This window comes from Felis catus, chromosome E2, assembly GCF_018350175.1.
Source record: "Felis catus isolate Fca126 chromosome E2, F.catus_Fca126_mat1.0, whole genome shotgun sequence".
In the NCBI taxonomy this organism is placed as follows: domain Eukaryota; kingdom Metazoa; phylum Chordata; class Mammalia; order Carnivora; family Felidae; genus Felis; species Felis catus.
In genome coordinates this window covers 908,949-936,866 of record NC_058382.1, presented here as the reverse complement: position 1 = coordinate 936,866, position 27,918 = coordinate 908,949, and the positions used below count along the sequence as shown (strand labels likewise).

The 27,918-nt window shown below is 42.6% G+C and overlaps 1 protein-coding gene across 3 annotated transcripts; it reads right to left on the bottom strand.

The window, feature by feature from the left end:
- Positions 1 to 5,252: 5,252 nt before the first annotated feature.
- On the bottom strand, positions 5,253 to 26,952 carry LOC123382177 (zinc finger protein 418-like). 3 transcript variants are annotated; one of them, XM_045045544.1, is made up of 3 exons: positions 26,559 to 26,742; positions 23,578 to 23,704; positions 5,253 to 10,653 (listed from the first exon to the last, which is right to left on the bottom strand). In XM_045045544.1, exons 1-3 carry the CDS (start codon positions 26,589 to 26,591, stop codon positions 7,850 to 7,852), a joined length of 2,964 nt encoding a protein of 987 aa, XP_044901479.1. In that variant the 5' UTR covers positions 26,592 to 26,742; the 3' UTR covers positions 5,253 to 7,849. The 3 variants fall into 3 exon arrangements, with proteins under 3 accessions (XP_044901479.1, XP_044901480.1, XP_044901478.1); XM_045045545.1 differs by lacking the exon at positions 26,559 to 26,742 and adding an exon at positions 17,020 to 17,169 and having other exon boundaries at positions 23,578 to 23,707; XM_045045543.1 differs by lacking the exon at positions 23,578 to 23,704 and having other exon boundaries at positions 26,559 to 26,952.
- Positions 26,953 to 27,918: the final 966 nt, after the last annotated feature.

Sequence of the window (27,918 nt, the reverse complement as noted above, 5' to 3'; positions counted from 1 at the left end):
ATTACCATTTCTTGCAACCAGTGCAAACAGGTGTGGAGGGTACTATGGGAGATGTACCAAGATGTGTAAGTTCTCAGGTAAAACTGAGCTGGGGATGGTCAGGAAACCACTAGCCTTTCTTTTGTGTGCGAACAAAGAGCAGGAGTGCAGAAGTCACAACTGGAATGGCTACCTGAGAAGCTGTGTGTCTGTCTACTCTGGAAGTGGTAAGAGATATGGATCAGAGGATGGGTGGTAAGATATGTCTGGAATATTTAATGCTCTAAGGCTGAGGGCATATTTATGAATTATACTTAGAACAAATGACATTTCTATAGCTGAGAATCCTTTTAAAATCATATGAAATATTAACATGGAAATGCAATAAAGTAAAAAAAATCAATGGTAATCCTGTAGGAAGCTTTCTCCCATCTAAACATTTAGAGAAAATATCTTAATGCAATATAAATAAAAAATTGAAAAATAAATACTAAGAAATGTGACAAAAGAATTGAAAGAAATTGGGGCGTCTGGGTGGCTCAGTCGGTTGAGCATCCTACAAGGGCTCAGGTCATCTCATGGTTCATGACTTAGAGCCCCCTCATTGGGCTCTGTGCTGACAGCTCAGAGCCTGGAGCCTGCTTTGGATTCAGTGTCTCCCTCTCTCTCTGCCCCTCCCTGCCTCACGCTCTATCACTCTCTTCCAAAAATAAACACTAAAAGCTTTTTTTAAAAAAATGGAAAGAAACCTAAAAACTTATGGGAATTGTGAAAAGCAGACCTAAATAAAAATAGATATAAGCCATTTTTGATATAGGAAGATTAGATATTATAAATAAAATTACTAAAAGACAATTCAAACAAAAATGCTAATATTCCTGAGGTTATTAAGTAAAATTGGGAGCCCAGAAATAAACCCACACTTATCTGATTAATCTATGACAAAGGAGGCAAGAACGTAGTATGGGGAAAAGACAGTCTCTTCAATCAATGTTATTGAAAATGGACACCTACATGCAAAAGAATGAACCTGAACCACATTCTTTCACCATACAGAAACATAAACTCAAAATGGATTAAAGACCTAAACAGAAGACCTGAAATCATGAAACTACTAAAGGAAAACAGGCAGTAATCTCGTGTACATTGACCTCAGCAATACTTTTCTGAATATGTCTCTGTAGATGAGGAAAACAAAAGCAAAAATAAATAGGACTAAAACTAAAAACCTTTTGCATAGCAAAGGAAACCATCAACAAAAATGCAAAGGCAAGCTACTTAATCAGAAAAGACATTTGCTAATGATATATCCAATAAGGAGTTAATATCCAAAATTTGTAAAGAACTCACATACCTCAACACCAAAAAGCTCCAAATCAATTAAAAATTTCCAGAAGACCTGAATGGACAGTTTTCCAAGAAGACATACAGATGGCATGGGGCACCTGGATGGCTCGGTTAGGCATCTGACTACGGCTTGGGTCATGATCTCATGGTTTGTGAGTTCGAGCCTCACGTTGGGCTCTGTGCTGACAGTGCAGAGCCTAGAGCCTGTTTTGGATTCTGCATCTCCTCTCTTTCTGCCTTCCCTTCCTTGCTCACACTCTCTCTCTCTCTTAAAAATAAATAAACATTAAAAAAAAATTTAAAAAGTAGACATACAGATGACAAACAGACACGTGAAAAGATGTTCAGTATCACTCATCATCGGGGAAATGCAAATCAAAACCACATGAGACATCACCTCACACCAGTCAGAATGGCTAGTATCAAAAAGACAAGAAGCAAGTGTTGGTGAAGATATGGAGAAAAGGGAACGCTCATGCAGTTATGGGAATGTAAGTCGGTGAAGCTACTCTGGAAAGCAATATGGAGGTTCCTTGAAAAACTAAAAATAGAACGATACAGTCCGATAGTTCCACTTCTGGATATTTACCTGAAGAAAACAAAAGCACTAGTTCAAAAAGATCTGTGCACCCCTGCATTTATTGCAGCATCATTTACAATAGACAAGATATGGAAGTAACCAAAGTGTCCATTGAGAGATGAATGGATAAAGATGTGGTATGTGTACACAATGGACTATTACTCAGCCATAAAAAAAAAAAATGGAATCTTGCCATTCACGACAGTGTGTATGGATGTAGAGGGCATTTTGCCAAGTGAAATAAGTCAAAGAAGGACAACTACCATATGATTTCACTTATGTGTGGGATCTAAAAAACAATACAACAAAGGAGAGAAACTGAATCATGGAAAACTAGTGGTTGCCAGGGAGGAAGGAGAAGAGGGATTTGCAAAATAGTTGAGGGGGATTGATTAGTACAAACTTCTCATTGTAAAATAAGGAAGTCAGAGACATGAAAATACAGCATGGGGAATACAGTCAATAATATTGTAATGACTTCGAGTGGTGACAGATGATAACTACACTTATGGTGAGCTTTTCATGATGTATGTGTCAAATCACTATGTTGTACCTCTAAAACTAATATATTACATGTCAACTATACCTCAATTAAAAATTTTTTTTTAATGTATTTTAATGGGTAATAAATGGGGGTACCTGGGTGGCTCAGTTGGCTAAGCGTCTGACTCTTGATTTCAGCTCAGGTCATGATCTCACCTCATGGTTGGTAGGTTCAAGCCCTGTGTCAGGCTTCAGGCTGACAGCACAGAACCTGCTTGGGGTGCCCTTCCCCTGCTTTCTCTCTCTCTCAAAATACATAAATAATAAATGTAACTTTAATGAGAAACCTTACATTTATATCTAGAAACTTATTCTAGAAGGAAAACCAGAATGGGTTAGTGGTACACAGTAGACAGCCTGGGAACATCTCTGACATCTACATACTGGTAAACGTTTAGAGACATACACGTATTAAATTTGATTATCAATTTGTAGAGAAAATAATGAAATAAATATTAAGATGGATTTTGCAAATGAGAAGGAAAAAATCTCAGTTCAAATAGAAAATTAACTGCACCAATCCTAACATTAAAACAAAAAGCCTAAGATTATTTAAAAATTTTTTAAGGGGCGCCTGGGTGGCGCAGTCGGTTAAGCGTCCGACTTCAGCCAGGTCACGATCTCGCGGTCTGTGAGTTCGAGCCCCGCGTCAGGCTCTGGGCTGATGGCTCAGAGCCTGGAGCCTGTTTCCGATTCTGTGTCTCCCTCTCTCTCTGCCCCTCCCCCGTTCATGTTCTCTCTCTGTCCCAAAAATAAATAAAACGTTGAAAAAAAAATTATAAAAAAAAATTTTTTTTAAACAAAACTGCACTTGAAATGTTCAAGTCATGGGGTGCCTGGGTGGCCAGTCGGTTAAGTGTCCGACTTAAGCTCAGTTCATGGTCTCACCGTTGGTGAGTTCAAGTCCCACGTCAGGCCCTGTGCTGACAGCTCAGAGGCTGGAGCCTGCTTTGCATTCTGTATCTCCCTCTGTCTCAGCCCCTCCCCTGCTCACACTCTGTCTCTCTCTCTAAAATAAATAAACATTAAAAAAATTGTTTTAAATGTCCAAGTCATTACAAAACAAGATCTCAATTTAAAGCCACAAAATATGCTTTTCACTTTTTAAAAATAAAAATATATGCAAAATACAAAAAATACAACTAAAAAATTAATCACAAAAATAACACAGAATGTAAAACAGAACTGATATTTTCAGTATTCACACAAGCCATAAAATATTAGGCAAAATTTTAAAACAATTTTTGTGGAAACTATCCAATATATGAAGATACAAACACACACACACACACACACACACCTATACAAAAGTTTCATTTTGATTTCATTTTGATTTAAAAACTTCCCTTTAACCCATTCAGAGCTAAAGTAGACTGAAAATTTTAAATGTTTCAAAAAACATCCTAATTGTAGAAAACTTATAGAATACTTAATACTTTATCACTTACACTTTTACCAGCCACATTTCACTGAATTTTTAAAAAATGTATTTGGAAGCTTTCCAGTGCACTCAAATGAATATTCATTAAAATAAGAATGCTTTTTGTTTTTCCAACTATCATCTGTTGTTTACATCATATTAAACAATATAAATTTTAAATAAAACCTGCATTGAATTTTTAGGAAAGAAAAAAAGTGATCCTTAACGAACCCAGAAGGTAACTATGAAAAGAATCTCTGGTGTGGAATAACACACCTTTATAATAGTACTCATCATTTTGCATTTAAGCATCATGAATTTGTTGTAAGAGGGTGTGAGGAGAGTTAATTCAGCAGTTAGGGCAAGTAGAGGTCCATAAGAAGAGCTCTCCCAGTATATATGAAAATGAATCAAAATATTTCTGTGATAATCCACCAATTGACAAGCATGCTCTTGGCTTCAGTTATAGAGTGATTCAGAAGAGAAAATAAACTAGGTCATATATAGATGGATTAGTCAAAGTTCTATGGTAAACATTGATTTATGAGGCACTCTATAGAACGAACAAAACTAGGGTATTACTAATGCAATATAAATGCCAATAAATCCGAGTTAAGCACAGTGAGAGAACTGAGAAAAAGGAAAGTTATGGAAATATTTATATTAAAAACTTGATATAAAACATCATATACAAGCTCAAAGTCCTATGGGAATCCGGCATAAGTGCTCAGTGTTTTGTTACGTTTATTGATGCTCCCAGGAGCTCAAGTAAACCCCATTATCACTTCTATGTCATAGTCAGCAAACAGGCTCAGGGGGCCCTAACTAGTTGCTCAGATATTCCTAGCTGGGGAATCCACACCAAGACCTTGGTATTGTGCAGACCCTCCTCCCTACAGGTGGTTTTTGGGGACTGATTTGGATCAGGGGCTTCTGAGACGCCCCATTTCTTTCCAGCACACACGTGGGAGCATAGGCGTCTGGTGGTAACTGGGAGAGCTACAGGTGCCTGGCCCTAGGATGCCCCCTACAGGTGGAGCTATACAGGAATGGACACAGCTCTTCACATCTTCCAAAGGACCAGGGGTGGGGCAACTCCTAATGCCCATTATACATAAGAGAAAACTGAGGCCCCCAATGGGCGCATTTGCCTGTGGGTCTTTATTATGGCCAGGAATCCAAGAATTAAACATAGGCAGCTTGGACCAGGACCTGGGGAGTGTGATCAATGACCTCTACATCACTACCACCCCACCCTCCGTCCCGCCAGGTTTTGGGACTCAAAGTAAAGTCTAACCCAGCCCATCCTGATGCAATGTTATCGGCCACCTGCTCCAGCCCACCAACCAATGGTCACCGATGGTGATAAAGCAGGAAAATGGGTAAACCACTACAAAGAAAGGCTTTATTGTATTCCTCAATGACTGGACTTAAGAATGTGATGGAGAATATGTTAATAATGCAGAAAAAATTTAAAAGGGTACAGCATAAGTGTCCATCCCATTGTGAATTGTGCACACACACACTTGTTTCACTGTCCTGTTTCTTAAAGGAAATAGTCAAAGCTCAAAGAATAGGAAAAAGATATGTGCAGACATGTTACCAAAGATGTAGATAGCAAATGAACGTTGGAAAAAGTGCCCATTGTGAATCCTTACAGAAATGCAATTTAAACAGAAAGTGAGATAACACTAAAAACTTATTAAAAGGACTAAAATTAAAATGATTGGCCAAACAGAGGAAATGGAACTCTGAGACACTGCTGGGAAGATGCAAAATGTAGAATCAAAAGTAAGACATTTACCTACCCTGTGACCCAGACATTACACTCTAAGTTACTGACAGAAGATCAAGGAAACATACATTCACATAGAGAGCACTAATGTTTATACTAGCCTTATCTTCAGTAGTCAAAATCTAGAAAAAAAAATCCTCGTACACTGATAAATGGATAAACTGGTATATCCAAAAATATTACTTGGCAAAAACGAATAAAACCCACTACTCACATAGTATCGATGAGTCTCAAAGTAATTGTGACACATAAATTCCAAACATAAACTCAATCTATTGTAGGAGAAACAAATGGTTACCTACAGAGGTGGGAGATGCAAGGATTATAAAAGGACCTAAGTAAACATACTGTGACAGATATGGTTATTATCAGGACTATGATGATGGCTTTAGAGGTTCAGAACTATGTCAAAACTTATAAAATTATACTTTAAATATATGCAGGTTAGTACATGTAGGCTATTATCTTGAATAAAGCTCAAGACAGACTGTCCCACTCTTTTTGGAAAACAGGTTTGGCAACCTGTTTCACACATTGACTCCATCAATCTTCCCCACGCCTATGGGGGTATCACCTCAGTGGCAGCAAATGTGGAGAACAGTGAAGAATATTTCCATACAAGTCAACAGGAATGCCCCACATCCCAGGAATATAGATCCTCCTTTATCTTTTTCTTTTCCTGTCTGTGTGATAACGGCTTTGAGGCAAACACCACAGAATCCACAAAACCTTTTGATTATTTTAATTTTTATTTTTTTCTCTGACAATTACTTTAGCTACATAAGATAAATGTGCCCGGAGGTCCTGAGATTTGTGTATACACTGATCCTGCAAAGTCATGGTCACAGAAACTTTCCTGGACACATTTTTAGAAGAGGCACATTCCATCAAGTTGGCTGCAGTTTCCTCCACTCCCTATTAAGCCAGTGTTTCTTTATGAATTATGGTTTCCCCAGATGCCTGTGGTCTTACAACCAGTGACCCTGGCCCAATGGATTGTGGACATCAGGGCACATGGCTGTTTGCAGAGCTGTGGAAGAAAACACCTCAACAGTACTGACATCCCCTGTGATAGCTCCTCTGAATAAGTGAAAAATTCATGCTGCTTTCAAAAGCCTCTGAGGGTCTCACACTTGTCCCCTGCTTGGGGTCATCACTGAGACTCCTAAAACACAAAGCATCCAGACCTCAAATGAAAACCAGAAAGCCCTGCAGTTTTTCAGAGGTTGTGGGGCAGTGATACAGATTTGGTCAAGGCTGGCAAGCTACTTTCTGCCATCATCCTCTCCCTCCTCAGGCATGGACAATTTGAGACTCCTAAAAAGTTCACCCTCTGATGGCTGTTGAGCCCAAATCTGTTTATAAACTACCCCACAGAGTAAGTAGAACATTCAAGATTAAAAAGGATTTAAAAAGTAAGGCCTCGAGGGGCACGTGGGTGGCTCAGTTGGTTCAGCATCTGACTTTGGCTCAGCTCATGATCTTATGGTTTGTGGGTTTGAGCCCCACACAGGGCTCTGTGCTGACAGCTCAGAGCCTGGAACCTGCTCCAGATTCTGTCTCTCTTGGCCCTCTCCCACTCGTGTGTGCTCGCTCTAAAAAATAAACATTAAAAAAAAAGGACCTTGATTATTGTTTAAGCCAAAGCAATGTGCAGCAGACCACTCTCAAGTTTGTGACTTGGAAACTGGAAAAACATCTCACAAGTATCACAGGAGACCATCATGTCCCTGAAAAAGGTAGTTATTCTCTGCAAGCTGCCAGCCAAACTCATATTCTCTGGGTCATCAATGATTCAGGTTCAGGCTGAAGGTAGTCAAGGAGATGGGGAAGCTGACCCCTAAGGGCTCAGGTTACTCCTAATTTGCTCCAATTCATGAGAGAACAAAGGTCAGACTCCCTGAACACACTGTGGTGGTGAACTAATGCACACCTTGGGGACCTGCCAGGCAGTAGAGGAGAACAGGCTTTGGGCACAAGATCTAGCTGTGACCTAAATCTGGAAACAGCCCTGAACAGTATGGAAAGTGCAACATATTTACACAAGCTTACCATGTCAATGAAACTTACAAGGGATCTCCCCACTGAGCATGTTTAGATGTCTGAGATTCAGTCCAGATAGAGGACTCCTCAAAGCTCCCTCCAGTTGTTACAGTGGATAGGAAATTGAACATTCCCCGCACACCTAAGGCCTTTCTCTAGTGTGAACTCTCTGATGTTGAGAGAGTGTAGATTTTCGTGTAAAAAATTTCCCACATTCACTGCACTCATAAGGCCTTTCTCCAGTGTGACCTCTCCGGTGTTGACTGAATTGGGAACTATCCCTGAAGGATTTTCCACATTCGCTGCACTCATAAGGCCTTTCTCCAGTGTGAACTCTCTGATGATAACGTAGCTTGGAGCTAGAGATAAAAGATTTCCCACATTCACTACACCCATAAGGCCTGTCTCCTGCATGAACTCTCTGATGATAACGAAGAGTGGAACTGGAAGTAAAAGACTTTCCACATTCACTGCATTCGTAAGGCCTTTTCCCTGCATGAACTCTCTGATGGTAAGAGAGGGTAGCGCTACTGGTAAAAGACTTCCCACATTCACTGCACACATAAGGTCTTTCTCCTGTGTGAACTCTCTGGTGTCGAATCAGTATGGAGCTGTTGGTAAAAGATTTCCCACATTCACTGCACTGATAAGGCTTTTCTCCTCTATGAACTCTATGATGATAACCAAGGCCAGAGATAGATGTAAAGGATTTCCCACAAGCACTACACTCATAAGACCGTTCACTATTATGAATTCTCTGGTGTATTGACAGGGAAGATTTTTGGCTAAAAGTCTTCCCACATTCACTGCACTCATAAGGCCTTTCTCCTGTGTGAGTTCTCCGGTGTTTATTGAATTGTGATCTATCCTTAAAGGATTTCCCACATTCACTGCACTCATAAGGTCTTTCTCCACTGTGCACTCTGTGATGATAACGAAGGCTGGCACTAAAGGTAAAAGATTTCCCACATTCACTGCACTTGTAAGGCCTCTCTCCTGTGTGAACTCTCTGATGGTAACGGAGGGTAGAACTGGAGGTAAAAGATTTCCCACATTCACTGCACTCATATGGCCTTTTACCTTCATGAACTCTTTGATGGTAACAAAGTGTGGAGCTACAGGTAAAAGATTTCCCACATTCATTGCACACATACGGTTTTTCTCCTGTGTGAACTCTCTGGTGTTGAATCAGGGTCCACCTATTATTAAAAGATTTCCCACATTCACTACACTTATAAGGCCTTTCTCCTGTGTGAACTCTCTGATGTAAAATAAGGTTATTTCTTCGGATAAAGGATTTCCCACATTCACTACACTCGTAAGGCCTTTCTCCAGAATGAACTCTATGATGATAATGGAGGTCAGATCTAGAAATAAAAGATTTCCCACATTCGTTACACTCATAAGGCCTTTCTCCAGTGTGAACTCTCTGGTGATAACGGAGGGCAGAGCTAGTAGTAAAAGATCTCCCACATTCACTGCACTCATAAGGCCTCTCTCCAAGGTGACCTCGATGATGATACTGGAGGGTGGAGCTACAGGTAAAAGATTTCCCACATTTATTGCACACATACGGCTTTTCTCCTGTGTGAATTCTCCGGTGTCGAATGAGTGTCCACCTATTGTTAAAAGATTTCCCACATTCACTACACTCATAAGGTCTTTCTCCAGTGTGAACTCTGTGGTGATAACGCAGGCTGGAACTAAAGGTAAAAGATTTCCCACATTCACTACACTCATAAGGTCTTTCACCTGAGTGAACTCTTAGGTGTATAATGAGGTTATTTCTTCGGGTAAAGGACTTGCCACATTCACTGCATTCATAAGGCCTCTCCCCAGTGTGAACCCTGTGATGATAACGGAGAGCAGTACGAGTGATAAAGGATTTCCCACATTCACTGCATTCATAAGGCCTTTCTCCAGAATGAACTCTCTGATGATAACGGAGGTCAGACCTAGAGATAAAAGACTTCCCACATTCACTGCACTCATAGGGCCTTTCCCCTGTGTGAGATCTCTGATGATAACTTAGGGCAGAGATAGAGGTAAAAGATTTTGCACAGTCACCACACTTATAAGGCCTTTCTCCAGTTTGAACTCTACATGGAATCAACACTGAGCTCTGACTAAAAGATTTTGCACATTCACCACACATATAACTGTTTTCTCCACCGTGCCATCGCTGGGGATGAATGAGAACGGATTTGTGGCTTAAAGATTTCCCACATTTGCTGCACTTGTATTGCCTGGATCCGGAGTGAGTCTTTCCATGCTGACTGAGGGTTGAGCTTTGCCGAAGGGATTTTCCACATTCATCAAACTCATGATGCCTTTTTCCAGTATGCAATCTCTGGTGGATAACAAATGAAGATTTGTACCTGAATGTTTTCCCACATTCACTGCACACAAAACACTGGTCCTGAGAAAGCGTGTGTTTGGGACCGAAGGCTTTCTTGCATTCTCCCCAGGTGTAATGACTTTTTCTGCTCTGTATAGTTGCCCTGCACTGGCTGATTGTGTTTAGCTTTTCTCCAGTATGAATGGCCCCTTGTTGCAGATGCCCCGAGCCAGGCAGGAAGTCTTTCTCAATCTCTCCACAGGTAAAGGGCTTTCCTGAATCATGGAATCCACAGCTCTTCACAAAAGAGGTCCTGTCCACACTGCTTCTGAATGGTTTCACTCCCGTGTACTGCTCTGGCTGCTGCTGAAAGTTTATGCTGAAATAAAATCGTTTTGCGCATGCCCCACACCTCAACAGTTTCTGGCTGCTTGGCTTTCCCTGGTGCTCAGCCAAGTGGAAAATGTCTCTCAAGACCGGACCACACATCTCACAGGGGTGGGTCTTCCGGGAAGACAGAGCTGCCTTGGGTGTGCTGGCCTGTGACACACCTACAGAAACGCTCTGTTCAAGGGGTGCCTCCGCATCCTCTGCTCCACAGCAGCAACCTGAACGCAAAGAAACTCTCATGAAATACATGGTGACTACAGTGAGGGGTAAGCCCGTCATGCATATGCACCTGTCTCGTGTAGGCACAAGTTTATGGGATGCTTTTCCAGACACAGGAGTTGGAATTCAGTTGTGCATTACTGGGATCCTAAGGTCACAGACTGGTGGATAACCCACCAGGGAAGGAAACAAAGACAGCATATGAGACAAGGAAGAGAGATGAGGACTACAACCCGTTTCTCTGCCAACGGTTATTGGCAGGACCTTTGCCACTGCTGATGAGATGCTGAGTAGACGCATGCATCCAAGCCCACTAAAATCCAGCTGCAACAGATTAGCTGCTGTTCCATGTCATTGTAAGGACACGTGAATATCTCATGGCTAATGCTGGAGCACACAGAAAGAACACTGAGAGAAATGGGTGAGATGAGGAGTCAGAGAGGTGATGATCATCACTGCACTGAAAGTCATAGTAGAAACGATGAGAAGAACCAAGAAATTGGCAGTGTCAAGCCAGAGAAGAAAAAGGTAGTAATGAAGTGCAGCCAGTGGAAATGACATGAAAAGTGGGGGTGAATAAAGACAGGTTTCTGGTGTAATCTGAGCACATCCCTGATGGCACACTCTCTCCAGCCATTCACCAGGACCAGCCCATCCCTTCCCCCGCTGAGTCCACCTTGCCACATCTGGAGTCATGTCCATCCTGTAATACGCAAGGACTCTTCTCTGTGAGCCCTGAGCAACTACATGGGACATGGATGATACAAGTCCTAAGGGAAAAACAGGACAAATGAATAGCCAGCCCTGTCCCAGGGCTGTCCAGCACACAAGAGGCCTAGAAAAAAGAGCAAGGTAGATGATGTCAGCATGACAGCAGAGGAAACCAGCCTTTGACCTTAGCAGGTTTAGGAGTCCAATTAAGAGGGGCGGCTGGCTATCAACAATATTCAAATTATGGAAAGAACCCAGTGTCCTTCGACTAATGAAAGATGATGTGGCATGTGTACGTACGTACATACATGTGTACACACACACACACACACACACACACACAGAGGAATATTACTCAGTGATCAAAAGGAATGCAATCTTGCCATTTGCAATAATGTGGATGGAACTAGAATATATTATGCTAAGTGAAATAAGTCAGAGAAAGACAAATATTCTGTGATTTCATTCATATGTGGAATTTGAGAAACAAAACAGATAAACATAGGGGAAGGGAAGGAAAAATAAATAAGATAAAAACAGAGAGGGAGACAACCATAAGAGACTCTTAAATACAAAGAACAAACTGAGGGTTGCTGGAGGAGAGGTGGGCGAAGGGTGGACTAAATGGGTGATGGGCATTAAGGAGGATGCTTGTTGGGATGAGCACTGAGTGTTATATGTAAGTGATAAATCACTAAATTCTACTCTTGAAACCATTATTACACTACATGTTAACAACCTTGGACTTAAATGAAATTTTTAAAACATTTTTAACAAGAGGGACACCTGGGTGGTTCAGTTGGTTAAGCATCCGACTCCTGATTTCAGCTCAGGTCATGATCTCACAGTTCATGGGACTGAGCCCCACGTTGGGCTCTGCACTGACAGCGTGGAGCCTGCAGGGGATTCTCTCTCTACCTCTCTCTCTGCCCTTCCCCTTCTTGCTTTCTCTAACACATTAAAAAAATATTAAAAAAGAGTCCAATTAAGACACAACAGCAACACAAGGGAGCACACAAAAAGGAGAATAACCACAAAAAGGATCGATGGGGACACTGGCTTAGTGAAGACACCTGGAGAGACAGAAAATAAGGGTGGGCACTATATGTGTCAGCCAAAGGGGTGATGCCACTGCATTCTGCAGTGGCCTACTCTACAGGGGACCCCAGCAGCCACTGCTGCGAACCTCAACAAGTCCCACTACAGCTGTGGACTATCACAGGTTACACAGCAGAAGTGTCCAGGTGTTTGTAGACATGGACCCCAGATGTCTGCTGTGCAGAAGACCCTGGCAGCTTCTGCACTAACATGACCGACAGCTGACACCATGGGGACCTGCCAGGGAATAATAACTGAGCTGCTCCCTCTGCCAAAAAAGGAGCTACTGCTCCACCCTGGGAGCAGAGCTGGCACTCACATCAAACCCGCACACACCCTGGACCCAAGAGATGCAACTGCTCCGTGGTTGCCCATATTCCATAACCTGACCCCATGGCTGTCACCTGAGTGCCCAAGCCTCAAGTACCAAAGCCATGGCCACTGTGGGCGAGCCAGCTCCTCAAAACCCAGAGACACTGTCTAAATGTACCCATGCTCCTGTCACAGGTTCCATCAATGCTCAGTGTCCAACCGCATCTCACATAACACACTCAACACTGCTGCAGACTATTTGGCATCTGGGACCCTAGAATTGCTAATGCTCTGTGTCAGTTCACACCCTAGAAACCAGACCTGTACCTGCTCTGCAGGTGCCTGCACATCAGACACCAATGCTACCACCACCACGAAGACACCCAAGAGCTGGACTGGGCATCAAGATGGGAACCCCATGGCCAAAATACTTCCTGTGGGAGAAAGTGTTTCTCTACTACTGTGGACACACAGAGCCTTAGCTATTGAGGACTCCTGCAATCTTTCTAACATTGATCTCAGATGACAGAGCTGCAGACACTAAGCCTCTTGGCCATCTTGTAGTGGGAACTGCCACATACAGGTAAAGATCTTCCCCACTAAAACCTTTCTGTAAAGTCTAGAAGTGACTACTCCATGAAATGTACAGACATCAATGCAAGGCTACAAGAAACACAAAAAAATCAAGGAAACAGAACACCCCCAAAGGAACACAGTAATTTATCCATCACCCTAACAAAATGCAGATCTATGAACTGTCAAAGAATTCAAAATAATTGTCTTAAGGGAGTTCACTGAGCTACAAGAAAATACAATTTAATGAAATAAGGAAAACAATTACAAAAGATTTTCAACAGACAGATACAAAAATATAAAAAAGAACCAAACAAATTATGGCATACTATATTGTACACCTGAAACAAATATAACACTGTATGTTAACTATACTGGAATTTAAATTTAATAATAAAAAAAGTTAAGGTGAAGAATACAATGAATGAAACAAACCAAAAAATACAGAAGAGAGAATCAGCAGCCAACCTGATCAATCAAAAGAATGAATCTGAAAAGAAAAAAAAAAAAAAAGAAAATCTGAAACTGAAGATACTTTTGAAATTATTCAAATTAGAAAAAAGACAACAAAAAAAATGAATAAGGAAAGTCTGTGTGGATTATACATCATAAAACAATATTTGCATTATGGTGGTCCTGAAGGAGAAGACAGACAGACAGACAGACAGACAGACAGAAAGGGACAGAAATCTCATTTAAAGTCACAGATTATAAAATAATGGATGAAAACTTCCCATATCTGGGGACAGACATGAACATACAGGTATATGATGCTCATAAGTCCCCAAAAAGATTCAAACCAAGGAGGACTTTACCAAGACACATTACAGGGGCACCTGGTTGGCTCAGTCAGAAAAGCATGAGACTCTTGATCTTGGGGTCATGAGTTCAAGACACATGTTGGATACAGAGATTACTTAAAATCTTTAAAAGAAAAAAGAAAAAAGACGACACATTACAGTGACCCTTAAGAACAACATGGGTTCGAACCGTGTGGATTAATTTATAAGCAGACTTTTTCCAGTAAATACAGTAAAATACTATAAATGTATTTACTCTTCCTTATGATTTTAGCATATTCTTTTCTCTGGCTTACTTTAATGTAAGAATACAGTAGATGTATAATGTACAAAATATGAGTTAATTTATGTTATTAGTAAGGCTTTGGTGAAGAGTAGGCTAATAGTAACTAAGTTCTGGGAGAAGTCAAAAGTTATACATGCATTTTTGGCTGCATGGGGGTTAGCGTCCCTAACCCCTGTGTTGTTCAAAGGTCAACTATATGGGGCCCCTGGGTGGCTTTGGTTAAGAAGGCTCAGGTCATGATCTCAGTTTGTGAGTTCAAGTCCCGTATCGGGTGAGCTGGAGCCCTGCTTCAGGTGAGCGTGAACCCCAGGTGAGCCCCAATTCTCTCTCCCTCTCTATGCCCCTCGTGGGATTCTCTCTTTCTCTCTGCCCCTTGCTCACTTGTGCCTTCTCGCTCTTAAAAAAAAAAAAAAAAAAAAAAGTGAACTATATAATAAAATTCGAAATATAATGACAGAGAATTTGAAAGCTGTGGGAAGAGAACTCACACAAGGGAACCGCTCCCCCCCAACCTCCATTAGGGTATGAGTAGTGTTCTTAGCTGTAACACTGAATACTAGGAGAGTGGCATGGTGTGTTCTATAAATGCTGAAACAAAGAAACTGCAAACCAAAAATACTTTACTAGCAAAGTTGTCACTCAGAAATAAAGGAGAACTGCTTTCCTAGACAAACAGAAGCTAAGGGAGTTCATCACCACTTGATGTACCCTACAGAAGATGCTACAACAGTTCTTCAAGCTGAAATGAAAGTATGCTAATTAGTAACATGAAAATATAGAATACACTGGTAAATGCAATTATATAGTCATAGTCAAAATACAGGAGTCCCTCATCCATTTCACTTTCCAAGGTTTCACTTACCCATGGTCAACCATGGTCCAAAAGCAAATGGGGGCACCTAGGTAGTGCAGTCAGTTAAGCGTCTCTTCATCTTGGCTCAGGTCATGATCTCACAGTTTGTGAGTTTAAGCCCTGCACTGGATTCTATGCTGACAGTACGGAGCCTGCTTGGGATTCTGTCTCTCCCTCTATCTGCCCTTCCCCATTTATGCTATCTCTCAAAATAAATAAACTTAAAAAAAAAGTTGCAAAAGTAAATGATCCTCCTTCATTATAACAGTTCAGAGGGTCTCTAGTAGCCTAATGCTATGTCACAATGCCTATATCATTCACCTCACTTTATCTCATCATTCTTGATGAGGCATTCTTTTTTTTCGTTAAGTTTATTTATTGAGAGAGAGAGAGAGCGCACGCGCGCACATGTGAGTGGGGGGAGGGACAGAAAGAGAATCCCAATCAGGTTCTGTGCTGTCAGTGTGGATCTCAATGCGGGGCACAAACCCACAAACCATGAGATCACGATGTGAATCAAGAGTCAGACGCTCAGACTTGAGCCACCCAGCTGCCCCGAGATTATTTATGTAAGCCTCATGGTAACCACAAAGCAAAAACCTATAGGAGATACAAAAGAGAAAGGAATGGAAGCATAAGACCACGGGAAATCATCAGATTACCAAGGAAGACAGCAAAAGATGAAGAAGAAAGATACTACAACACTCTGAGACGATAATTAACATGGCAACAGTAGGTCCTAATAGAATTCTCCAATCAAAAGACAGAGTGGCTGAACTCAAAACAAAACATGACCCAACTATATGCTGCCAACACTAGAGCAACTTCAGCCTTAAGGACACACAGAAGCTGAAAGTGAAGGAATTGAGAAAGATAGTCCACACAAATAGAAACCAAAACAGAATAGGGGTAGCTATACTTATAGGAGATACAACAGACTTTAAGTTAACAACTGTCAAGAGACAAAGAAGGTCATTACATAATGATAAAAGAATGAAATCATAAAGAGAATGCACGAATTTTATGTATATATGCATCACACATCAAAGCATCTAATTTAAGTATTAAGCAAATTCGACTAGATCTGAAGACAGAAAAGACAGCAATCAGATATTAATTATCAATATCCCCCTTTCAACAACAGGCAGATATCCAGACAAAAAATACTAATAAGGATATATATCTAAATTGAACATTCTTGTCCAAATGGATGGAAAAGACATATATAGAACATTCCATTTCACTATAGCAGCATACACACTCTCAAGTGACACAGAATATTCTCTAAGATAAATCACATGTCAAACAAGTCTTAACAAATTTCAGAAGACTGAAATTCTGTCAAGTACCTTTTCCCAACAATGGATGAAACTAGAAATCAGTAACATGCGGAAACTTAACAATTCAAATATGTGGACATTAAACAACACATGCCTATCCAATCAGTTGGCCAAAGGATAAATCAAAAGCAAAATAAAAAAGTATCTTAAGAAAAACAAAAGTGGAAACAAAATCTATGGAACGTGAGGAGTGCCTGGGTGGCTCAGTCAGTTGAGTGTCCGACTTTGGTTCAGGTCACGATCTCACAGTTCATGAGTTCAATCTCTGCATTAAGTCTGATGCTGTTAGCACAGAGCCTGCTTCTGAACATCCGTCCCCCTCTGTCTCTGCCCCTCCCCCCGATCACGCTAAGATAAAAATAAACATTTAAAAGTATCTATATGGAGGGCACCTGGGTGGCTCAGTTGAAGTGTCTTCCTTCCGCTCAGGTCATGATCTCGCAGCTTGTGAGTTCAAGCCCCACATTGGGCTCTTTGCTGTCAGCATAGAGCCTGCTTCAGGTGCTCTGTACCCCTCTGCCACTGCCCCACTCACTCTCTCTCTTAAAAATAAACAAACATTAATAAATACATACATACATACATAAAAATATCTATATTGAATGTGAAAAGTCAGTTCTAAGAAAAAAGTTTAAGCAATAAATGCCGGCTCTTAAAAAAAGAAAAGAAAAGATCTCCAAGAAACAACCTAACTTTACACCTTAAGAAACTAGAAAAATAACAAACTAAGACCAAAGTTAGAGAAACAAAGGAAAACACAAAGATCAGACCAAAAATAAAATAGAAACTAGAAAAATAAAAAGACAAACAATACTAAGAGCTGGTTTTCTGAGCAGAAACTTGAAAAACCTTTAGTTAGACTTAGAACAAAGGCAAGACTCAAATAAATTAATGCAGAAATATAAGAGGAGAAATTGCAAGCGAGAGCACAGAAACACAAAGGATCATAAAACACTACTATGAACTATATACACCAACATATTAGATAACATAGAATAAAGTCCTACAAACATACAACCTACCAACACTGAACTGTAAGACATAAAATCCAAATGACAAGGGGAAATTGATTCAGAAATCAAATATCTCCCAACAAAGAAAAGGTCATGACCACAAGATTTCTATCAACATCTTTTTTTTTTTAATATGAAATTTATTGTCAAATTGGTTTCCATACAACACCCAGTGCTCATCCCAACAGGTGCCCTCCTCAATACCCATCACCCACCCTCCCACCCCCCATCAACCCTCAGTTAGTTCTCAGTTTTTAAGAGTCTCTTATATTTTGGCTCCCTCCCTCTCTAACCTTTTTTTTTTTTTCCTTCCCCTCCCACATGGTCTTCTGTTAAGTTTCTCAGGATCCACATAAGGGTGAAAACATAAGGCATCTGTCTTTCTCTGTATGACTTATTTCACTTAGCATAACACTCTCCAGTTCCATTCACGTTGCTACAAAAGGCCATATTTCATTCTTTCTCATTGCCACGTAGTTCCATTGTGTATATAGACCACAATTTCTTTATCCATTCATCAGTTGATGGACATTTAGGCTTTTTCCATAATTTGGCTATTGTTGAAAGTGCTGCTATAAACATTGGGGTACAAGTGCCCCTATGCATCAGCACTCCTGTATCCCTTGGGTAAATTCCTAGCAGTGCTATTGCTGGGTCATTGGGTAGATCTATTTTTAATTTTTTGAGGAACCTCCACACTGTTTTCCAGAGTGGCTGTACCAGTTTGCATTCCCACCAACAGTGCAAGAGGGTTCCTGTTTCTCCACATCCTTGTCACCATCTAGTCTCCTGATTTGTTCATTGTAGCCACTCTGACTGGCGTGAGGTGGTACCTGAGTGAAGGATTAAACTCTCAAGTTCTTCCAAAAATTTGAAGAGGAAGGGATCATTTTCAAATTCATTTTAGAAGACTAGAATTAGGACACCAAAACACCTTACAAGAAAACAAAATTATAGGCCAACATCTCTAATGAACATAGATGTAAAAAAGCTCAACAAAATCCTAGCAAACCAAATTCAACAGTATATGAAAAGAATCATAAACTGTGACCAAGTGATATTTATCCCTGGGATACAATGGTGGTTTCTCATAAGTAAATTGGTAAATGTGTTCTATCTTATAAAAGAGTGAAGGCCAAAGCTCATATGATCACATGAACAAATATTAAAAAAAAAAAAAAAAAGCATTTCACAAAATTCAGAATCCTTTTATGATAAAACTCCCCAAAATTAGGTAAAGAAGACATACACCACAATACACAAAGGCCACATATAAGCCCACAGCTAAAAGCACATTCTACAGTGAAAAGGTAAAAACTTTTACTCTATGATCAGGAATGAGACAAGGATGTCCACTCTCATAACTGCTATTCAGAATTGTACTGGAAGTCCTACCTGGAACAATCAGAGATGAAAAAGAAAGGCATCCAAATCAGAAAAGAAGTAAAACTGTTTGTAGATGACATAGATCTTGTATAAAGCAAACTACAAAAAGTCCACCAAAAAACTGTCAAAATGAATAAACTCAGTAAATTTACGGGATAAGAAATCTACATACAAAAATCAGATATGCCCATTACTAACAATGAAATATCTCGAAAGAAATTAAGAAATCAATTCCATTTACAATAGCATTTAAGAAATAAAATACTTAGGAATACATTTAGCCAAGCAGATGAAAGATATGTACAATGAAAACTGTAAGACATTAATGAGAGAAATTGAAGACACAAATAAATGGAAAGATATCCCATGTTTGTGGACTGAAAGAATCACTATTAAAATATTTCTACTACATAAAGCAACCTAAAATTCACTACACTCTACCAAAATTCCAGTGGGATTTTTTACCAGAAACAGAACCAGACTCCTAAAATTCGAACCACAAATGACATCAAAGAGAGAAATCTTGATTACAAAGATCAAAGTTAGAGGAATCACATTTGTAATTTCAAACTATACCAGAAAACAATAGTAATCAAAATATTATGGTACTGGAATTAAACAAAACAAAACAAAACAAAACATGCAGGGGCCCTTGGGTGGCTCATGGTTAAGCATCTTACTCTTGATTTTAGCTCAGGTCATGATCTCATGGTTCATAAGATCGAGCCCCGAGTCGGGCTCTGTGCTGACAGTGTAGAACCTGCTTGGGATTCTCTCTCCTTCTCTCTCTGCCTCTCCTCCACATGCTTGCTCTCTCTCTCTCTCTCTCAAAATAAAATAAACAAGCATTTATTTTTTTTTCAACTTTTTTTTTTTTTTATTTTATTTATTTTTGGGACAGAGAGAGACAGAGCATGAATGGGGGAGGGGCAGAGAGAGAGGGAGACACAGAATCAGAAACAGGCTCCAGGCTCTGAGCCATCAGCCCAGAGCCCGACGCGGGGCTCGAACCCATGGACCGCGAGATCGTGACCTGGCTGAAGTCGGACGCTTAACCGACTGCGTCACCCAGGCGCCCCAACAAGCATTTATAAAAGTGCTACTCCAGGGGTACCCGGGTGGCTCAGTCGGTTAAGCATCCTACTTTGGTTCAGGTCACGATCTCAAGGTTCGTGAGCTCGAGCCCCGCATCCAGCTCTATGCTGACAGCTCAGAGCCTGAAGCCTCCTTCAGAGTCTGTGTCTCCCTCTCTCTCTGCCCCCCCCCCACTCACATTCTCTCTCTCTCTCTCTCAAAAAAAAAAAAAAAAAAAAAAAATATATATATATATATATATATATTTTTTTTTTTTTTTTTTTTTTTTAATTAGGATAGGGCGCCTGGGTGGCTCAGTTGGTTAAGCGTCCGACTTCGGCTCAGGTCATGATCTCATGGTCTGTAAGTTCAAGCCCAGCGTTGGGCTCTGTGCTGACAGCTCAGAGCCTGGAGCCTGTTTCAGATTCTCTGTCTCCCTCTCTCTCTGACCCTCCCCTGTTCATGCTCTGTCTCTCTCTGTCTCAAAAATAAATAAACGTTATATTTTTAATTAGGATAAATTATTTAAAAAAAAAGTGTTATTCCAGCGAACACACAAATGATAAGAACACAGGACAGCCTTACTACGGATACAGAGAAAGTTTTAGTGCTCTGGACAGAAGCTCAAAGCAGTCACAACATTCCCTTAAGCCAAAGCCTAATCCAGAGTAAGGCCCTAACTCTCTCCCTTCTATGAAGGCCAGGGGAGGTGAGGAAGCTGCTGAACACAAGTTTGAAGTTAGCAGAGGCTGGCTCGTGACACTGAAGGAAAGAAGCCGTCTCCTAACCGCAAAGGACCAGGTGGGGCAGCAGGTGCTCACGGAGAAGCTGCAGCAAGTGCTCTGGTAGCCCTAGCGGAGATCGGAGATCGTTCATGAAGGTGGTGACACTGAACCACGGATTTTCCAAATGCAGACCGAGCAGCCTTCGACTGCAAGATGGCCATCTAGCACTTTCATAGCTGGAAAAGTCAAGCTTGTTAGGGCCAAGGCTCACGTATCATTCTGAAAAGCCCTTAGGAATTCTACTCTGCCCGTGCTATAAATAGAACAGCAAAGTCTGGATGACAGCACATCTGTTTATAATATGGCTTACTGAATATTTTAAGCCCACTGTTGAGACGTAGTGCTTTCTTTTAAAATATCACTGCTTAGTCACAAAGCACCCGTGAGCTCTGATGGAGATGTACAATGAGCTAATGTCTCATGCCTGCTAACACAACATCCATTCTGTAGCCTATGGATCAAGGAATAATTTTGATATTCAAGCATTATTTTTAAGAAATACCATCCTGTAAAACCAGACAGAGCTGCCACAGTGATTTTTCTGATGGATCTGGGCAAAGTAAATAGAAACCTTCTGGAAAGGATTCACCATGACTTTGAAGGGTTCAAGACTTCCTTGGAGAAACTAACTGCAGATGTGGTGGGAATGACAACAGAACTGGAGGTGGGGCTAGAAGATATGATTGAATTGCTACAAGCTCATGATAAAACTTGAATGGAATGGATGAGGAGTTGCTTTATATGGATGAACAAAGAAAGTAGTTTACTGAGATGGAATCCAAAATTTAGAAAATATAAAAACACTGTATTTAACTATCCTGGAATTAAAAGTTTTAAAAATTCAAAACATGGCCACCTGGGTGGCTCAGGTGAGCATCCGACTCTTGATTTCAGCTCAGGTCATAATCTCACAGTTCATGGGCTCTGCACTGATAGAGCAGAGCCTACCTGGGATTCTTTCTCTCCCTCTCTCTGCCTTCCCTCACACATGCATTCATTCTCTCTCAAAATAAAATAAAATAAAATAAATTCAAACAGGGGCACCTGGGTGGCTCAGTCGGTTTAGCATCTGATGACAGCTCAGGTCATGATCTCACGGTTCGTGGGTTTGAGCCCCATGTCATGCTCTGTGCTAACAGCTCAGAGCCTGAAGCTTGCTTCCGATTCTGTGTCTCCCTCTCTCTCTCTGCCCCTCTCCTGTTCATGCTCTGTCTCTCAAGGATAAACATTAAAAATTTAAAAAAAAATCAAAGAGATGAAATCTACTCCTGGTGAAGATGTTAAGACTGTGGAAATGACAACAAAAAATTTAGAATATTACATACGCTTAGCTGATAAAGCAGCAAAAGGGTTTGAGAGGACTGACTCCAGTTCTGAAAGAAGTTCCACTGTGGGTAAAATGCTATTAAACAGTATCGCATGCTATAGACAAATCACTCATGAACAGAAGAGTGAACCAATGCAACAAGCTTTGTTGTTGTCTTATTTTACGAAACTGCCACAGCCACTCACCTTACAAACCACCCTGGGCAGTCAGCAGCCATGAACATCAAGACAAGACCCTTCACCAACAAAAACATGACTGGCTGCAATTTCAGATGACAGCAGCGAACTATTTTTAAATCAGCTACATTGTTTTTGAGACACCATGCTATGACAGACTTAATAGACTACAATAATGCAAACATAACTTATGTGCACCAGGAAAACAAAAAATTCATCTGACTTGCTTTACTGTGATGTTTCTACACTGCAGTGGTCTGGAGCAAAACCAGCAATACCTCCAAGGTATGCCTATAGAATGCCAGAAGCCGGGGTGTGGAGGAAATGGGGAGATGTTGGTCAAATGGTACAAACGTTCAGTAATAAGATGAAAAGTTCTGAAAATGTAACATACAGCATGGTGACTGCAGTTAATAATGATGCTGTATACTCGAAATTTACTGAAAGTACTAAAAGTAGATCTTAGGCATTCATACAGAAAAATAATGTAATAATTTTATAAGAATGGATATTTAATTAACTTCAATTGTGGAAATTATATCACAGTGTATACATATATCAAATCACTACAGTGTACACTTGAATATATATAAATTTGTATCTCCAGAAGGCTGGGGGAAAAAGAAAATACACCTAAAGTACAAACCTTGCAGGAGTCTGTTGAAAAGTAGCCTGTGATTCAGCTAAGTAGTCTGACAATGTCTGCAAACCCAGCACAAGGAGACAGGAAGACATGTCAGCTAAAAGAAGGGATCAAAACCTGGGAAACAGGGGAGCCTGGCTGGCTCACTTAGTAGAGCATGCAATTCTTGATCTCAGAATTCTAAGTTCAAGACCCAAGGCTGTAGAGCTACCTTTAAACAAACAAAACCCCTGGGATACAGAAGTGACATGGATCTGTACTCACTGACCCAAACGAAGAGAACAAGCATGGTGGAATCCATTACGGTCACTAAAAATCGACTAACTTTGAATCCTTCCCTATGAGGGTTTTAGTATAGCAGGTACTGAGGCTGCAGGAGCGGGGAGAAGAGGGCAGTGCAAACAAACCAGCCCTATCGACATGGCAACTACCCAGAAAGCTGAGAACCCACAGTGCCCATGGTCCACATGTAAGAGAGACTGAGAAGGGATGGGTTGGGGGAGAACAGGACCTAGTTCAGGCCACTGGGGAGGGGGAGGGCCTTACCCAGTGAGGATATAAGTGCAAAGTTCTCCAGCATCACATCGTGGTACAGACATCTCTGAGCCTCATCAAGGAGCCTCCACTCCTCCCAGGAGAAGTACACAGCGACATCCTCAAAGGACATACTATCCTGTTACGATGGGGACAGATGAAACCATGAACATTCTGAGATCCCACAATCCATCTCACCATACATCTACCCCACACTCCTCCTCCTCCAGAGCTCCCCACTCCAAGAATTCCAGGCCTATGTGCCACTAGCACCGCCCCTCCCTCCCCCCCCCGCCCCCCCATCCTCAGGGTCTCTTTATTCACTGAGTTCAGCCCTCAGCAACATCAGGCAGGGAGACAGAGATGTCATCCAAATTCATCCTGGCCTGTAGGGTCCCAACCATACAATTCCCTAGGACCTCCATTTTGAGACTCCTAAGACACACTGAAATGTGGGCTCATGCTGTACCCTTCAGCCTCCAATACCAGGGCCCTGTGGCCCTGAGCACACACTTCCTCTTGATGTGCACACTGCTCTGCAGACTCTCCTCTCTCACATCTCCAGTCCCTACAGCTCTACTTTGGGCAAAGCCCTGAATTCTGCTTTGAAGTCCTCCTCTGTGCCTCTGATCTTTGCTTCAGTGTCAGCCGCCCAGAAGCACATATGCATTAGATGGCTATGGCCCACTTCCACTTCTGTGCTGGACTTGCTGTCGTCTCAGTGGTCACAACTCCGCACCTCTCCACTCAACCTTCCTTAAAACCCCAGCCAGGCATGATGACTCTCACAAAGGACTACATTTACCGGATCTTATCCACCAGCAAGACCCGAACACCCCAGACCCCATCAAAGCCCCCCCAAAATTCTGGTGAATCCATACAGTGGTGAATTAGCAGGAGCCCTGCCTTCAGTGTCATCTTGCCTCAATTACTCCTCCGAAGCCATCTTGCAGCCACTTGTGCCATGGAAGCTTTAGCCTCCCTGATCATCCTCTCTCCCACACCATTCACACCATCATTTCTCCCTATCGCCTGTGTTTCTCATACTTAGGATGTCAACCAGGAGCTAAGCAAGAGAAGCACCTCTCAGCATGCACCCTAGTCTTTCTGACCAGCTAACAGCATTACCACTATAACCTACATTACACACTTCCTAAAGTGTGACCCACAGTTCCATCCTGGTCCGATAGCCACCGCTTTTGAAAGTCTGCCCCAGACCTACACACCATCAAGACTGAACACCACAAACCCCACCGAAGCTCACCACAAAATTCCCGTGAAACTGCAATAGTGAGTAAGCAGGAGCCTGGCCTCAGTGTCCTCTTGTCTCAATTACTCCCGTGCCTCCATGGCCTCCACTCCACAGAAGCCTTCATCACCTGCCAGATCATCCTCTCTCCCATGTGTTCCCCACCATCACGTCTCTGCTTCACCCGTGTTTGTGTGCCCAGCAACCCTGATCAGGTGCACAGCAAGAAAATCACTCCTCATCATGCACCTCCCTCTATTTGGCCAGCTAAGGCACTGTCACAATGACCTGCATTCCCCAACCTAAACATAGTCCACAGCTCCTCTCTGGTCTACACAACAGCCACCACTTCTGGATGTCTTCATCCTGCACCTCCTCCCCAAATCTCCAGACCGGCAAATCCAGCTACTCACTTGCTGTCTCCACGAGCTGTGCCCTGAAATATCTCCTAACAGGACTCGTAACAGGACCAAACGAAACTCCTGGCAGTCCCAAAGAAAATTAACCTACCGTCAACCTCCCCACCCCAGGTGATGAAACTTCCATCCCTTCAGCTGCTAGGACCAAAATCCCTGGGGTCATCCCTGACTTTTTTCTCTCCCTCACCTACAACATCAAAAAATCTACTTTACCCTTCTTTTAAAAATGGAAGAGTCCAACTTTTCACCTACCTCTATGGCCATTGCTTTGGTTCATCAGCACTCATTTGGATTGCAGCTGCTGCCTCCTCCCGGGCTCCCTGCCTCCTCCCCTACCCCCAAGGTCTGCTATCTTTTCTACAACCGGAAAGAGCCCATTAAGACTCCGGTAAGACCAGCCCCTCCCCCTCTTATCCAAGCCTCTCACTGCCTCCAAAAGAGGTGCCCAAATTCTCAACAGCCACATTACAGGCCTGATCCTTGACCCTCTGCTTTGTTCCCGACAGGGAGAATGGACGCAGGTCGTACCTGTCCAAGCATTTGCACACTCTGATATCTATTTCTGGGATAGCTTCTCACACCTGTTTATATGTAACCCTTGGCCTGCACTCAGGAGCCTCGGCTTGGGGTATCCTCAGGGACCCCACACCCAGCCGTTGGAAAAATAGCAAGGGAAGGGGCTCAAGACACCACAATCCTGGACACCGTACTGGCGATGTCAAGATCAGTGAGGGACTTGCGCAGGTGCCATATGAGCTTTCACAACCTTCAGAACTTGTGGTTGAGTGAAGGCAACCAGGGCTGGGCTCTACCAGGTCAGGCCTCCCCTGCATCCCGCCCGGCCCTGGAACCCAGGGACCTCGGGATGACCAACCTCGGTGCCTCAGTCCTCCTACCAGCTCTGTGACCTTCGACAAGAACGGCACTCCCGGGGCCTCCTTGTCTTCATCACCCCCTTTCACCTCTCTCTTGAGAAGCTTTCGGAAAGCTATTCACACCCAAACACGGACCGTGTCCCTCTTCGGTTCACGACCCTCCAGCGCCCTCAGAACGGAGGTACCACACCCCAGCTCGCCAGTCCCCCCGTGATCCCGCCGCACACCCTGTGTCCCTGAGGGCAGACCCCACACCCCCGAATCCTCCCCCTCGGCGCCCCCTGCAGCCCGCTCCCGCACCCCATCTCGCCGGCGCTCAGACACGGGGCCCCGCCCACGAGCGCCTCCCCGGCCCGGACACCGGACCTGGGCCGCAGGGACGCGAGCAGGTGCCCCGCGCTCGGGCCTCGGGAGTCTGGGTGGGGGAGGGTCCGGGGGCCTCGCGTTTACCTGAGCCGGGTTCCTGCGCGCGGCCGCAGCCATCGGACTCTGTGGGCGGAGCGGGGCCCAGAGCGGCGAAAGAGGAGCAGACACCCGCCGCGGGACAGCTCGGGCGGCGTCGTCGCCGAGCCGCGGACCCGCCTCTCCGCCGTGGGGACAACGACTCCTGAGCCTTGACAGTTCCGTCACTTCGGTCCCGCCCCGGCACGCCCGAGAGCAGCAAAATGGCCGCCACAAGGAGGAGGCCGGAAGTCCCGCCCCTACGGGATGAATTCCCGCGGAAACGCTTCCATTGGCTCAATTCCGCGCACGGTCTTCTGGAAAATGTAGTTGGCGGATCCCTAGAGGCAGCAGCGAGGGTTTTCTCCATTCTGATCTGAGCATTGGCCAGGCTGCTCTCCAAGGGATGCTGGAAACCTAGAGGGAGAAGGAGTTTGCTCCTTGTGAACTGCGATGAACAGGCATAATTTCATACTCCGTGATTGCCAGCCTCTTCCCAGAAATGAGATGTTCCCAAATCCAGTGATCTAAATGGTCCTATCATTCCATAGAACCATTCAGACATAAAATAATCCACGCATAGCTGAAGGCAGTATGTTACTCCTCTTCAAATGAATGTAGCTGATGCTTTTGTCATCACTTTGTGAGTTCTATTATGATTGACTAAGAGTAAGGGAAAAAACTTTACACAGGGCCGTGACTGGGAATAAAGAAAGATGTTAGGCCAGAACAAACAGGATCTCTGCCTCTGGTTCCCACAGAAAATTTGTTCCTTGCCTGTAGGGTCAGTGATTGTGTCCTGCCCATTTTTAACTATCTAGTATTCTTACTCAGTGTTCTAAGATACACTCAATTCTATTTCGCAAAGTGACATCTACCTCAAACAGAGACCAACCTTAGTGCTATTTTAGTTTGGGTCAGTGGCTACAACTTTAACAGTTGCAGAATGTCTGATGCAGAGTATCTGAACCTCCAGATAAAGGGTGTAATTGACCCCCATGATGTCATGTCCTGCCTGACTGGTAAGTGACTATGATTTTCCAGTCATTGCAGGTACAGTTGTGCATGGGGAACTGAGATTATTTCAGAAGAGTAGTTTGGAAATGCAAATTCAGAAAATTAGTAATAATGTTTTTGTTCTTTTTTTTTTTTTTTAAGGTTCTCTTTTAAGTAATCTCCATATACAACTTGGGGCTCAAACTCACAGCCCTGAGATAAGAGTCACATGCTCTTCTGACTGAGCCAGACAGGTGCCCAGTAATAATGTTTTTGCAGTTTAGAGATAGTGTTAGAAATAGCTCTGGGAAAATATCAGGGGATGTTGAAGAAAGTTAAGATGTTAGAGAACTTTTAGCAGAGCTATTTTTCT

Bases quoted from the DNA above. Each gene is read 5' to 3' on its own strand.
- LOC123382177 (XM_045045543.1), bottom strand. From the start codon at position 26,919: ATGGAGAAAACCCTCGCTGCTGCCTCTAGGGATCCGCCAACTACATTT. The intron at 10,654-26,558 runs GTAAACGCGAGG...CTTTGCGTTCAG, and splicing joins CGCGCAGGAACCCGGCTCAG to GTTGCTGCTGTGGAGCAGAG.